This window comes from Ostrea edulis, chromosome 9 (assembly GCF_947568905.1).
Source record: "Ostrea edulis chromosome 9, xbOstEdul1.1, whole genome shotgun sequence".
Taxonomy (NCBI): Eukaryota; Metazoa; Mollusca; class Bivalvia; order Ostreida; family Ostreidae; genus Ostrea; species Ostrea edulis.
In genome coordinates this window covers 63,227,445-63,241,828 of record NC_079172.1, presented here as the reverse complement: position 1 = coordinate 63,241,828, position 14,384 = coordinate 63,227,445, and the positions used below count along the sequence as shown (strand labels likewise).

The 14,384-nt window shown below is 36.7% G+C and overlaps 2 protein-coding genes across 3 annotated transcripts; both read left to right on the top strand.

Moving 5' to 3' along the window:
* The first annotated feature begins 10,122 nt into the window (after positions 1–10,122).
* Positions 10,123–14,174, top strand: LOC125660433 (E3 ubiquitin-protein ligase TRIM71-like). Of its 2 annotated transcripts, XM_056149859.1 has the most exons (3): positions 10,123–10,183; positions 10,606–11,579; positions 11,998–14,174. In XM_056149859.1, exon 3 carries the CDS (start codon positions 12,028–12,030, stop codon positions 13,702–13,704), a length of 1,677 nt encoding a protein of 558 aa, XP_056005834.1. In that variant the 5' UTR covers positions 10,123–10,183; positions 10,606–11,579; positions 11,998–12,027; the 3' UTR covers positions 13,705–14,174. The 2 variants fall into 2 exon arrangements, with proteins under 2 accessions (XP_056005834.1, XP_048748225.2); XM_048892268.2 differs by lacking the exon at positions 10,123–10,183 and having other exon boundaries at positions 10,404–11,579.
* LOC130050582 (tripartite motif-containing protein 45-like) lies at positions 10,636–11,121 on the top strand. The gene has a single exon (XM_056150815.1). The coding sequence runs from the start codon at positions 10,636–10,638 to the stop codon at positions 11,119–11,121; it is 486 nt and encodes a 161-aa protein (XP_056006790.1).
* Positions 14,175–14,384: the final 210 nt, after the last annotated feature.

Below are 14,384 nucleotides of genomic sequence, written 5' to 3'. Positions count from 1 at the left end.
TTTTGTAAACAAAACATCATGATTTACCTTAGATTAACCAAAAAAGTTCCTTTTAACTGAAAGCACCCCAGCATTATATTCTAAAGAAAATATTTAATGAGAAATAAATCTGGGTGATAAGTAATGTAAATTTCTTTTTCTTCAATCATTTTGTTATATTTTCATGTACTATATTCATTTTATTTTGTCATAACTGACCTTTGACCTATGGAAAGGGCTTATATAGGCATTGTGTCTGCTGCCTAATCCTATTTATGTATGTATTTTCTATATATACATGAATATTGATGGATTGTATCTAGCTTAACGTCTCGCTCGAGAATTTTTCACTCATATGGAGACAGGTGAAGGGTTCACATTTAGACCTATGCTCGGCGCTTACAGCCATTGAGTAGTGAGGGTTCTTTATCGTGCCACACCTACTGTGACACGGGACATCCGTTTTTTAGGTCATCTCCGAGGACCCATGACATTCACACCTGATGCCGAACGTTTGGCGATGGAACTGTCACTACCTGTTTTAACGACTTCGGTCTGTCGCGGCCGGGATTCTAACCCCGGCCTTCCGCATGCGGGGCGAACGGTCTAACTTTTCGGCCACAGCGGCGGTATCTGTTGAAATGGAATAAAAATGAAAATAAGTATTCATATTAATTGTTATATAGGTACACAACTAGAAATATGTCCATAGGACTTGAATACCCCGCCCGATCTGACCTTTGTAATGCAATATGAAAATAAGGGACCCATGAGTCACTTTGGCTCATATCTAAAAACTTCCCCTATATATTTGTATGTAAAATGTTAATCCCCTATTGTGACCCCAACCTTACCCCGTGGGCCATGGTTTTTACAAACATGAATCTGTACTATGTCAGAAAGCTGCCATGGAAAGTTAAACTTCTCTGGACTAATGGTTCTTGAGAGGATTTTTAAAGATTTTTCCTATATATTTTCATGTAAAAAGCTGATTCCCTATTGTGGCGCTACTCTATCCCAAAGGCCATGTATTTAGCAAACTTGAATCTGCACAATGTCAGGAATCTTCCATATGAATTTGAACTTTTCCGGCCCAGTGGTTTTTAAGAGGAAGATTTCTAAATGAATCCACCCTATTGTTGTATTTTTGTAAATATCTCTCTTTTGAATGGCAGATAGCCCTTCATATGAACAAATTTAAATCCCCTTTATCCAGGGATAATTTGTACCAAGTTTCGATGAAATTAGCCTGCTGGTTCTGGAGAAGAATTTTTAAATTTGTCAGTGTAATTTCACTATTTCTCTCTAATCATTTCCACTTGGAGAAGGACATTGTCCCTCATTTGAACAAACTTGAATCCCCTTCATAATAATTATAATGAATAAACACGGACCCTTGGATATACAAGAGGTGAGATCAGGTGCCTAGGAGGAGTAAGCATCCCCTGTTGACCGATCACATCAGTCGTGACCGCTATATCTTGATCATGCAAAAGGAGTTATCAGTTGTCAAAATCAGTGTACCAAGAACGGCTTAACAATCGCTATTAAACACGTGGACAGACAGCACTTGACCCAAACATTGGTTGTATTTATAAATTAGATCATTATATCGACCATGGAATTTGCGAAATGCTTACTTTAAACGCGATTGTTTATTGATCCTATCATGATATCCTATTTAGTATGATATGTAAAAACTCCCTGACCAGCGGGATCGGCAAATTAAAAACCAATTGTTTTAATTGTCAGTCCAGATCTCGATATATTTCCTTAAAAGCCGATATAGGTAATCATATAAATATATATCTATACATATGATTATATTTATCAATCATTCATTTCTGAACATTTGATTTAAAAGTGCTCGAAATAATTTCTTAAATATGATCAACTGTACTCTATTCAATTTCAAAAGTTCATTCATAGATGCATCATGCTCGGAACCTGGGGAGTAGGGGGGTGGGGGTGGGGGTTGCAAAGTATATGTACATGTATCATCGAGATTTATGAGTGATTGCATTTGTGCGCTTTGTAATTGGGAAAGAACAATATTACAAAATTATCATTGTATGATTTTGTACAAAAGGTTATCAAAGAAATACACTCGAACAACCTGTTTGATATTCTTTTCATTTACAATTCACATAATAGATTATATTGATTATTTTTGTAACAATTCATTAACACCCGATGCTTAACCATAGGTTGGGATTCGATGTGGATGTATTAATATTTACACCTTTCACTTGTTTCCTGACAACAAATTTCTGGACAGTGTAAACCTTTGATTATATACTACTGCATGAAGTCATTGGCTTTTTCACAAAATACATGGGATAAACTGGACTAAGAGGCCACCCAGAGGCGCTTACAACGGATTACACTAAAACCACGTGTAGTTCATTAACAAACCGTGATATGTCTTTCTGTTTCTTAACTTTTCACATATTCAAATTGATTATTTAAGTTCTGCATTGAAAATGCCTAAATCCTATTCACATCACTTTCATTTTGACATGATATGAATAGTTTTAGACATACAGATTTTATAAAAAGGTGGATGATCTTAAAGGAAAGACGGCTACACATTTTGAGGTCAAGGTCACAAAAGATCGTCCATCTCTAAATTTGTATGATATCATTATGACATGATTTAGCGGGGGAGAAATTTCTATAGCAAACTTCCATTTTTTATGTAAATGTAGTTGATTGACTTATGAAGTATAAAGTAATATTAGTATAGTGTGTATTGAATGATATGAAATTTATAGAAATATGGGGTCCTTTCTGAATAATCAGCTTCATTGATTTTTCATACAAATAACTTCTTTCCGAATCCCATGATACAAACAAACTAGACACTTACTCCTTAGATGTATTAAATATATTAAAGAATCCTTTTCAGATCAAAAACCACAAATCTACAATTTGTTGAAGTATCTTCAATTAGATTAAGGTTTTTTCAGTCCATCTCAATATCTCTACATCCAATGGTTTTGTCTTCGATATCTTTACCGATTGAAATGATAACCATTTCCTCATGAATGTGAAAAAGATTTGCGTATAAATCTTGATAAATATAGTATGACTATTCTTATGACTGGGAATTCCAACAGAAATGAAAAGTAGAATTATAAAAAGATTAAGCGACCCTGGTGAGTGTTGTAGCCCATGGAATTTTTGTTAAATTCATCTGTATCAGCAAGTGACTTGGATGAGAGATGTGATCCATGGCTTCTTGTTAGTTCCCCTTGTTAGATCGGGGTACTGCTTTCAGATCACCTGAGTTAGAAATTTCTCCATTATCAATGTTTTTATTTCTTCTCATGAGACAGACACGTGACAAATTTCAACCAAACTTATCAAGCTTCAAGTTTATTCAAATGAGTGTCATGTTTCTTTCCAAGGTTAAAAGAAATCTCATGAAAAAGAATGAAAATAACGAACAGTGATTAATCTCATATGACTATTCTCATATGACTATGAACCAGGAATGTCAAAACTTGGGTGAAAGATTCTTTATATAATAAAAGCCAGAATCATTCAATCCCCGGGGCCAAAGCAGGTCCACAATAGGGGTTCAACGATCTCATAGGAATATACATACCATCATTGAAGTGCAATTTGTCAAATTGATATGAAAGCACATTATTCCATCTCCTCTCACAAGAATTGTGTAAGCTTCCTTTCCGGTGACCTTTACCTTTTACCTGTTTCATTAAAGAGCCAACAAAACTACCGTACGGTTTCTTCACGGATCACTGCATGTGGGCGGAGCTTATCTATGGTCATTGTTATTTTACCTGGAATTTACCTGGCCAAAACATCAGGGTGTAGTGTATAGTTTTGATATACACGGGACCTATCTCAGGGCCCTCTGCAGAGTTTTTGTGGTCATATTGTTTGAATAATGACTGTATTCCTAAGGGTAGCTGACACACAGTTTACACCACCACCACCACCCCCCCCCCCCCCTTCTTCCCCCTGTAGAATAGGCCTACATCAATTATATTTTTCTTAATACGAATGGACGTTTTATCTGATTCTAAAGTGAAATTGTGTTGATCTGAATTTAGTGCTCTCTCTCTCTCTCTCTCTCTCTCTCTCTCTCTCTCTCTCTCTCTCTCTCAGTCATTGACTCAACAAATAATTTCTGTTATAAATATAGAGGTGTCATAAATTGATGACCTCATTATTTCAATAAGGTACACGTTTTAGAAATTATTGTGAAAATTATTGTTTGATTTCCGTTTGTGTAATTTATGATACATGTATCAAGAGTGGGAAATTACAATTATATTAATATTGCATTGTTCAGGGGTCTTTTTAAAAACAATTGAATTATGAGAAAATAGCAGTTGTGGACAGGTAAATGCTATTAAATCTCTAGAATGCAGGGCTTCCTCAAGATCCAAAGAATGCTTGTGAGCACATGATGTCAAAATTCATATATGCAAGGTGAAGATAACGAACAGTGATCAATCTCATAACTCCTATAAGCAATACAAAATAGATAGTTAGGCAAACACGGACCCCTGGACACACCAGAGGTGGGATATATGTAATTTGTTAATACTGTTTTGAAACCAAGGGTCAACGTAACCGCCTTGTAACCAGGGATGAGCATGACCAAAAACAACGAGTCCATCCTCGGGATTAAAACAGGAACATCACTAACGATGCAAAATCCTCCCGTAATTTACCAATCTGTACTCATAACATGATACTTATTTCAAGTTTGTATTTCATTTTCAAAAATATCAGTACCAAGGAAAAAACTCTGAGCAACTGAAAGATAAGCCTTAAAGCATACGAAGAAAAGTCCGCACATCTGATTACCTATATAGACGGACATACAGCGCCATACTATAAATAAATACGCCCCATCAAAAGATGGCGTACAAAGAGAGGTAAAATCCTCGGCTTTCAGGATTTAGATTGACCATCGGAAACAGAAGGGACTTAATTCTAGTGATCTTTAAATTCCGCAAAAACTATGAAATGGAACAAATCAAGCAAGATAGGTATTGGTCTTATCTTACCTGGTTGTATTTGAAGTACCTCGGTTTATTTAAAACTTACCTCGCCGTCTCAGGATTTGCAAATGAGCAGTCTTTCAGACAACTCTGGTTAGCATCAATTAGTTTTATGTATCCTTTATATTAAATCCAGTCTATACGCAATGGTGTTTTTATTGCCCTACTTTTATCAAAATACCAGGAATACTGCGTTTCAGTTGACGAAAGAATTACCAGGTGAACTGAACAGGCACTGCAGAGCAAATCTTATGTTTTATTGATTATTTTAAAGCGAAATATCTTTTCACTTAGTTGCAAAAATATTCTATCGGAAAAGTCAAACCTTTTCAGGTGAGGAGATACCAAAAGGGGGGGGGGGGGTCAGACTGATTAATGCCGGTCCAGGACAGATTAATTGATGTAAGATATGTTCAACTCTTAACAAACAATTGGGTGTTATACACTTAGTTTAGATATCATAAAATATAAATATTTTCTTTCATGAAACGACAAATTATGGCATCAAATCGCGGTTAATATATTAATCGTGAATTTTTCATAATATGACATAACCGCAAACGTTTTTTATTTGTAGTCAGCCTATGTGGCTACATCAACTTACATATTTATACTGAATGCATGATCGTTTGGTTCATCCTGCAACAGGATATCCAGGGTATCTTCAGATTTGCGTGGGTATGGATAACATCTTTAAGAGCGCTGTTAACGTGAAATTCTGTGAAATAAAATACTGTGAATTCCCTCTAAAATGTTTTTGTCATGAATGCTACTAACAAACCTCGTACGTTGGGAAAGAGGGAGGGGGATTTCCAACGTTTAAAACTATGTATCAGTCAACCCAAAATACTACATCAATTTTAGGGAGGGGAATTTTATTTATATGTGGTTACTTTCACAGGGGTCTAAGATACCATTCTTAATTATTATAGTTTAAATAATTCGATTATGCAATCTGTTTGGTTAGGTTTCGCTTCTGTAAATTTCGTTTCGTTTCGCTTCTAACAAATACTCTACTTAGTCCATGCATTTATTATGATATGTACAGTGTAATTACAAAATGCATGTAACAACAGAGATCGATTGGGAAGCAAGTCGTGCAATGCCTTATGTAAATCCACTATCGGGATATAGTTATGTTATAATAATATGATGATAGGTTGAATTTATGTTGATAACAGGTTAAATACTCCATTCACTTTATCGTGAAATGGAGCGGGCACCTGTTAGATGGCTGCACGTATGGGTATCCCAAATCGAAATCGAGCCTACTTTTTATAATCTTTTCTGTCCTCGTATTGATTAATTATATGATAAGTTAATACTGATGCAATTACATTTCATTTATTCTCGAAAAGACAAATTTTATTGACAAGATTTCACTGCTCAAGATCATCACACTATCCCACGTGACCAAGTGCATTCGATGATACATGTATATGTCTCCAAACACCGATGTGTAGAGGAAATATTGTTCAGGTAGCAGTCTTCCTACTCTTCGATGAGTGTTGAACACACATCCACAAATAAGATTTCTGAATAAAGATGAAGTGAAACTTTATAATAAACTCAAACGAATTCAGTTCATCTGCCTTATTAATGAAGTTCTTTTGTTTCAATCGAATATCACGTGACTTTCACAAAGTACATAAAACGATACCTTTCAATCTGCTTGGTACAATGAGTCGTACATTTTCAAACTTACACGTGCCTTCAGATAAAGACCTGTAATTACAGTTGTAAATATGTCACGATCTGAAAAACGATGAATTGATTAGATTTTGTTAATAAATATGATCACCACATTGACAATGAATACATGACAAGGCCATGCTAAAGAAAGATTAGAATCGCTGCGGTGGTTTAGAGGTAAGGCGTTCGCCCCGCATGTGGATGGTCGGGGTTCGAATCCCAGCCGCGACAGACCTAGGCGAGGGACGTGTAAGTTGTTAGAACTTGTTCTCAATCCTTTTGATTTGATAAATAAAATATTTTCAACCAAAAAAAAAGACAGACAGACTTAAGTCGTTAAAAGAGGGAGTGGCACAGGGTTTTGACACAATGTGAGGAAACTGGTATATATAGTATAATGGTGACTATAATAGACACTATTATACTTTATAAACCAGTTTCCTCATATTGTGTCAAAACCCTGTGGGGAGTGACTGTTACATCGCCAAACGCCCAGCATCAGGTGTGAATGTCACGGGTCCTCGGAGATTACCATAGCAAGAGGTCCATGGGACACATCGCTCACCTGTCACCTTGGCTCATATTTAAAGATTTTTTCCTATATATTTGCATGTAAAACTTTGATCCCTATTGTGGCCCCAACCTACTGCCGGGGTCATGATTTTTACAAAATTGAATCTACACTAAATCAGGAAGCTTTCATGTAAATGTAAACTTTTCTGGCGCAGCGATTTTTCAGAAGAAGATTTTTATTGATTTTCCCTATATTTTTGTATGTAAAATTTTGATTTCCTACTGTGGTCCATCTTACCCCCAGAAACCATGATTTTTACAAACTTGAATCTGCACTATGTCAGGAAGCTTTCGTGCAAATGTAAACTTCTTTGGTCCAATGGTTCTTGAAGAGAAATGTTTTAAAGATTTTTTTTCTATTTATTAGTAAAACTTTGGTCCCCTATTGTGGCCCCATCCTAGCCAAAGGGGTCATGAGTTTAACAAACTTGAATCTGCACTATGTTAAAGAGCTTTCATGTAAATTTCAGCTTTTCTGACTCAGTGGTTCTTGGGAAAAATTTTCAAGATTTTCCCTATATATTTGTATGTAAAACGTTGATCCCCTATTGTCGCCTCATCTTACTCCCGGGGGCCATGGTTTTAACAAACTTGAATCTGAACGATGTCAGGAAGCTTTCATGTAAATTTCCACTTTCCTGGCCCAGTAGTTTTTGAGAAGAAGAGTTTTCAAGATTGTCTCTATCTATTTGTATGTAAAACTTTGATCACCTATTGTGGCCCCATCTAACAACAGGGAGACATGATTTCAACAAAATTGAATCTGCACTATGTCAAAAAGCTTTCATGTACATTTCCACTTTCCTGGCCCAGCAGTTTTTGAGAAGAAGATTTTTAAAGATTTTCCCTATATTCTTGTATGTAAAACTTTGATCCCCTATTGTAGCTTCATCCTAACCCGGGGGGCATGATTTTAACAAACTTGAATCTGCACTATGTCAGAAAGCTTTCATGTAAATCTCAATTTTTCTGGCTTAGTGGTTCTTGAGAAGAAGATTTTTAAAGACCTTTCCTATTTATTTGTATGTAAAATTTTGATCCCCTATTATGGCCCCATTTAACACCTGGGGTCCATGATTTTCACAAACTTGAATCTGCACTATGTCAGGAAGCTTTCATGTAAATTTCAGCTCTTTTGGCTAAGTGGTTCTTGAGAAGAAGATTGTTAAAGATTTTTCATATATATTTGAATGTAAAATTTTGATCCCCTATTGTCGCCTCATCTTACTCCCGGGGGCCATGGTTTTAACAAACTTGAATCTAAACTATGTCAGGAAGCTTTCATGTACATTTCCACTTTCCTGGCCCAGCAGTTTTTGAGAAGAAGATTTTCAAAGATTTTCCCTATATTCTTGTATGTAAAACTTTGATCCGCTATTGTGGCCTTATCATATCCCCGGAGGCCATGATTTTAACAAACTTGAATCTGCACTATGTCAGAAAGCTTTCATGTAACCTCAGTCTTTCTGGCTCAGTGGTTATTGAAAAGATGATTTTTAAAGATCTTTCCTATTTATTTGTATCTAAAACTATTGTGGCCCCATTTAACCCCCGGGGTCCATGATTTTCACAAACTTGAATCTGCACTATGTCAGGAAGCTATTATGTACATTTCAGCTCTTCTGGTCCAGTGGTTCTTGAGAAGATTTTTAAATGACCCAACGGGCCACCTTATTTTTGCATTTTTTTTTCTTTGAAGGGGGCATGGCCCTTCATTTGAACAAACTTGAAAGCCCTTCACCAAAGAATGTTTTTGGCCATGTTTGGTTATAATTGGCCCAATGGCTCTGGAGAAGTCGAAAATGTCGAAAATGTAAAAAGTTTACAGACAGACAACAGACGATCAGGTGAGCTAAAAACGGATGTCCCATGTCATAGTAGTTGTGGCACGATAAACAACCCTCAAAGCGCCGAGAATAGGTCTAAATTTGAAGCCCTTCAGCAGTATTGGTGAGGTCTCAATATGAGTGAAGAATTTTCGAGAGGGACGTTAAACAAGATGCAATCAATCAATCAATTATTAACAGGAAAATTCAACAATCCGCGTCAGAATCTGTCAATCGATTTAGCGAGGAAAAATATATAATACATTTGTATTAAAGGATATCGTTTTATCTTAGTTCAAGTTATGGCAAATGATATTGGTACATCCCAAATAAATTGTTCAAGTAACATCACGATATTGTTGTCATTTAATTTCCTTTTGTTTAAAATGTCCTTTTATAAACAAATGTTTGGATATTCGGGTTGACAGATCGATGACATTTCATAGAACCAGTGTGTAGATTTGATTTCATCACGAGGCCAAGATGCAATGTCCCGCGGGGAACTGTCTGAAGGATATTTGCCTATTAATTTCAAACTTCATCGCCTAGATGAGTAGCTCAGTAGGTTAGCACGTCAACTATTGAACTGTAGATCGCGGGTTCGAGTCCAGCAGGGGTTTTAAATTTTTATTAGATTGCTTTCTACTAAAAGAGCATTTTTTGACTAAATAAAGTAAATTTGAAAGATTTCAATTTCAAAATAGTTTTGTAAATATCCTCTACTTTTTATCCAGTTGAAATTTCTCTCGTGTAGCATACCTCCTTATAACAGTAGAATTTCTGTGACGTTACGAATGAAATGCAAGATCAGTTCTTTTTACTTGTATGACGCTCACTTGCCAATTTATACATAGTCATGTTTAATACCCCCCTTTATTTTGTAACAGTACATTAACAAGAAGGCTAAAACTAATTTAAGATTTGATAACTTTGTGGACTTTGAATCAATTGAAGCAGTAGATAACACGTACTTAGGTATAGTGTATACAGGGTCGATCTCGTCACGTACACGTATTTAAAGCACGGGACTACACTGAAGGTCGAAAGAACAGGGAGGCCATATTGGATTTACAGGTGAGACAAAATTATTACTGTTATATAAACATCGCAGTGCCACCAAATCATTATATTTGTATAAGGTATATGATTGATCATAATTATTAATGAGACAGGTTTGATGACACTGGTCATTATAACGTGAATTTTGGAAATTCGGTGGGGGGGGGGGGGTGATGTCGCAAAGGGTACAAGTACATGTATATATTTGTGATATACCTACATATTTATTAAAGACGAAAATATGATAATAATCTATCTTGGTATAATTCTAGCGTGTAAATTTTTAAATTGTTTCGATCTGTAGCAAGTTTATTGAAGTTCCCATCTAAGCGATTTATATCCAATGTTTATTTCTAAATGATTTATATCCAATGTTTATTTCATGTCCTGCAATTGAAAACTGACACTAAAAATAATGTTCATTTCTCTATTAACAGTGAACTACTATTGTGACCCAGACACCAGACATGCTGCACCCCCGGCGCAGTGCCCAGTACGTCCTACTATGCGACTCCTGTGAAACTGCCCCCCTACAGAGTCACTGTGAACGTTGTAATATAAATCTCTGTACTAACTGTGTAGAAAAACATCTCTTGGATTCGTCTAGAAAACACCGAGTCATACCGTTTATAGAGAAATGTTCTACTTCTAACTACCCAAGATGTCAAAGCCACCCCGACAAACAGGGTGAATCTCATTGTGAGAAATGTGGCCTTCCCGTCTGTTCTACCTGCGTCGCCTCCGGTAAACACAGAGGTCACGATATACCAGATATTCAGAAAGAACTCAGCGCTAAAACACAAGGTTTACGAACAGATTTGGAAAAACTCAAGACCAGAATTTACCCCCGATATCACAAAATTGACTCCGATGTCCGAACTGAAATAAAACAGAGAAAAGAAAACAAAGCACGTCGACTATTGAAATGTACATCGCGCATTCCAGTCCAGTAGGGGTTTTAAATTTTTATTAGATTGCTTTCTACTAAAAGAGCATTTTTTGACTAAATAAAGTAAATTTGAAAGATTTCAATTTCAAAATAGTTTTGTAAATATCCTCTACTTTTTATCCAGTTGAAATTTCTCTCGTGTAGCATACCTCCTTATAACAGTAGAATTTCTGTGACGTTACGAATGAAATGCAAGATCAGTTCTTTTTACTTGTATGACGCTCACTTGCCAATTTATACATAGTCATGTTTAATACCCCCCTTTATTTTGTAACAGTACATTAACAAGAAGGCTAAAACTAATTTAAGATTTGATAACTTTGTGGACTTTGAATCAATTGAAGCAGTAGATAAGGCGTACTTACGTAGTGTATACAGGGTCGATCTCGTCACGTACACGTATTTAAAGCACGGGACTACACTGAAGGTCGAAAGAACAGGGAGGCCATGTTGGATTTACAGGTGAGACAAAATTATTACTATTATTTACACATCACAGTGCCACCAAATCATTATAATTGTATAAGGTATATGCTTGATCAGAATTATTAATGAGACAGGTTTGATGACACTGGTCATTATAACGTGAATTTTGGAAATTCGGTGGGGGGGGGTGATGTCGCAAAGGGTACAAGTACATGTATATATTTGTGATATACGTACATATTCATCAAAGACGAAAATATGATAGTAATCTATCTTGGTATAATTCTAGCGTGTAAATTTTTAAATTGTTTCGATCTGTAGCAAGTTTATTGAAGTTCCCATCTAAGCGATTTATATCCAATGTTTATTTCTAAATGATTTATATCCAATGTTTATTTCATGTCCTGCAATTGAAAACTGACACTAAAAATAATGTTCATTTCTCTATTAACAGTGAACTACTCATGTGACCCAGACACCAGACATGCTGCACCCCCGGCGCAGTGCCCAGCACGTCCTACTATGCGACTCCTGTGAAACTGCCCCCCTACAGAGTCACTGTGAACGTTGTAATATAAATCTCTGTACTAACTGTGTAGAAAAACATCTCTTGGATTCGTCTAGAAAACACCGAGTCATACCGTTCATAGAGAAATGTTCTACTCCTAACTACCCAAGATGTCAAAGCCACCCCGACAAACAGGGTGAATCTCATTGTGAGAAATGTGGCCTTCCCGTCTGTTCTACCTGCGTCGCCTCCGGTAAACACAGAGGTCACGATATATCAGATATTCAGAAAGAACTCAGCGCTAAAACACAAGGTTTACGAACAGATTTGGAAGAACTCGAGACCAGAATTTACCCCCGATATCAAAAAATTGTCTCCGATGTCCAAACTGAGGAAGTCGAGTTAGAAACGAAGTACGGGAAACTGACCACAGTTGCCGACCAACAAGGAGATGCCTTACTCCTTGAGATCATCGCCATTGTCAACAAACGGAAGTCCGTCATTGCAGAGATGAAAACTAAACATCGGGCTGCCTTAAGTAAAAACAAAGATGAAATCACACACAGTATTACTGAACTTAAACAAATCATTCTAAATCTGAAGACAATATTGGAATCCAATGACGTCTCCCTAATCTATACCTACAAATCTAGGAATGCCGAGTTCAGGAGATTACCACCAAAAGTCCAAGTTACATTACCAAGTTTGTCACCTCAGAAAATAAACACAAAACAGCTCCGTGAAATGTTTGGTTCTCTGTTGCCATTATCCATTAACCCAGAAGAACGAGGCTACATAATGAGGTCAGTAGAAGCTGTATCGTCTCCTCCAGTCAAACCACTGCTTGATGAACCGCGCGTCACCGCCACCATAGACACTGGGTATGAATATCTATACATATATACTGTTAGCTGTGTCAGTGAAGAACAATTCTGGACACGCAGGAGTAACGAAATCATGAAGCTCCTCAACCTCCGGGGTAAACTACTGACATCAATACAAACCAAGTCAGGGGACTGGCCGGGGGACATAGCAGTGACACGGGACGGAGATCTTGTTTATACTGACCCTGATGATAACACTATGAACCTCGTTAAGAACAAAAAGATACAGACGGTGATCACACTACAGGGGTGGAGACCTCTCGGTGTCTGCAGTACCTCATCTGATCGTCTCCTTGTTACCATGATCAGTGATGATAGAAAACAATCCAAAGTTGTGCGTTACTCTGGCTCCACAGAGACACAAACCATTCAGTTTGATGATCAGGGTCGTCCTCTATATTCATCTGCTTATTGCATCAGTGAAAACAGGAACCTGGATATCTGTGTGGCTGACTGGGGAGTTGGTGCAGTAGTGGTGGTCAATCAGTCAGGAAAACTCCGATTTAGATACACTGGTCATCCCTCTAAAACCAAGCAATCATTTGATCCATACTGCATCACTACAGACAGCCAGAGTCACATCCTGACAGCAGACTATGAGAATCACCGTATCCACATCCTAGATCAGGACGGACAGTTCCTCCGTTACATTCACTGTAATTTAGAACTTCCATTCGGTTTATGTGTGAACATCAAAGACAACCTCTTTGTGGCTGAGTGGGTCACTGCTAAAGTGAAGAAAATCCAATATCTATCAACACAGTGTTAATTACACATCTCAACACAGTGTTAATCAAAGATCCAAACACTATGTTCATTACAGATATAAACACGGTGTTAATTACAGATATAAACACGGTGTTAACATAACTCAAGTGACCCCCAAACGTCCAGTCTTCTGATTCAAGGTCACAGTCTTCTGTTTACCTTTAATGACGTCACAACACGTATCTAAATCTCCACAGTCCTACAAAATAAACACAGATAGAAATCTTATCAAACTCAATTTCCAAGAATATTGTATTAATTTACTTCAACAAAGAACTGACTTGATTTAGCCAGTCTTAACAATTCTGCACTGAATGCTGCACTTATTAGTGGTAAAACTACGATTGATCATCAGATTTTGTTAATTGATTAGTTCGCCGGGACGTCTTCCGGACCACAGGGGCTCGTTTGTCAGATATTGTTTTGTTTTGTATTATTTCTTCCCGAATAATAAATTGAAGTTTTGCATGATTTGTGTCCTAATAATCAATTATATAAATAAAATCCACCACCTAAATCCGCTTTTTTCGAAGTTTTAAAAAAGATGTATCATGTATACATTAAAAAAGTACGCGCATTAACTGACGTGATATCATTAATTCAATATTGAACAGAGTATTAATCAAATTATTGAGTGCATAATTTCAATGGATGATCGCTATACTTCATTTGAAGAGAACA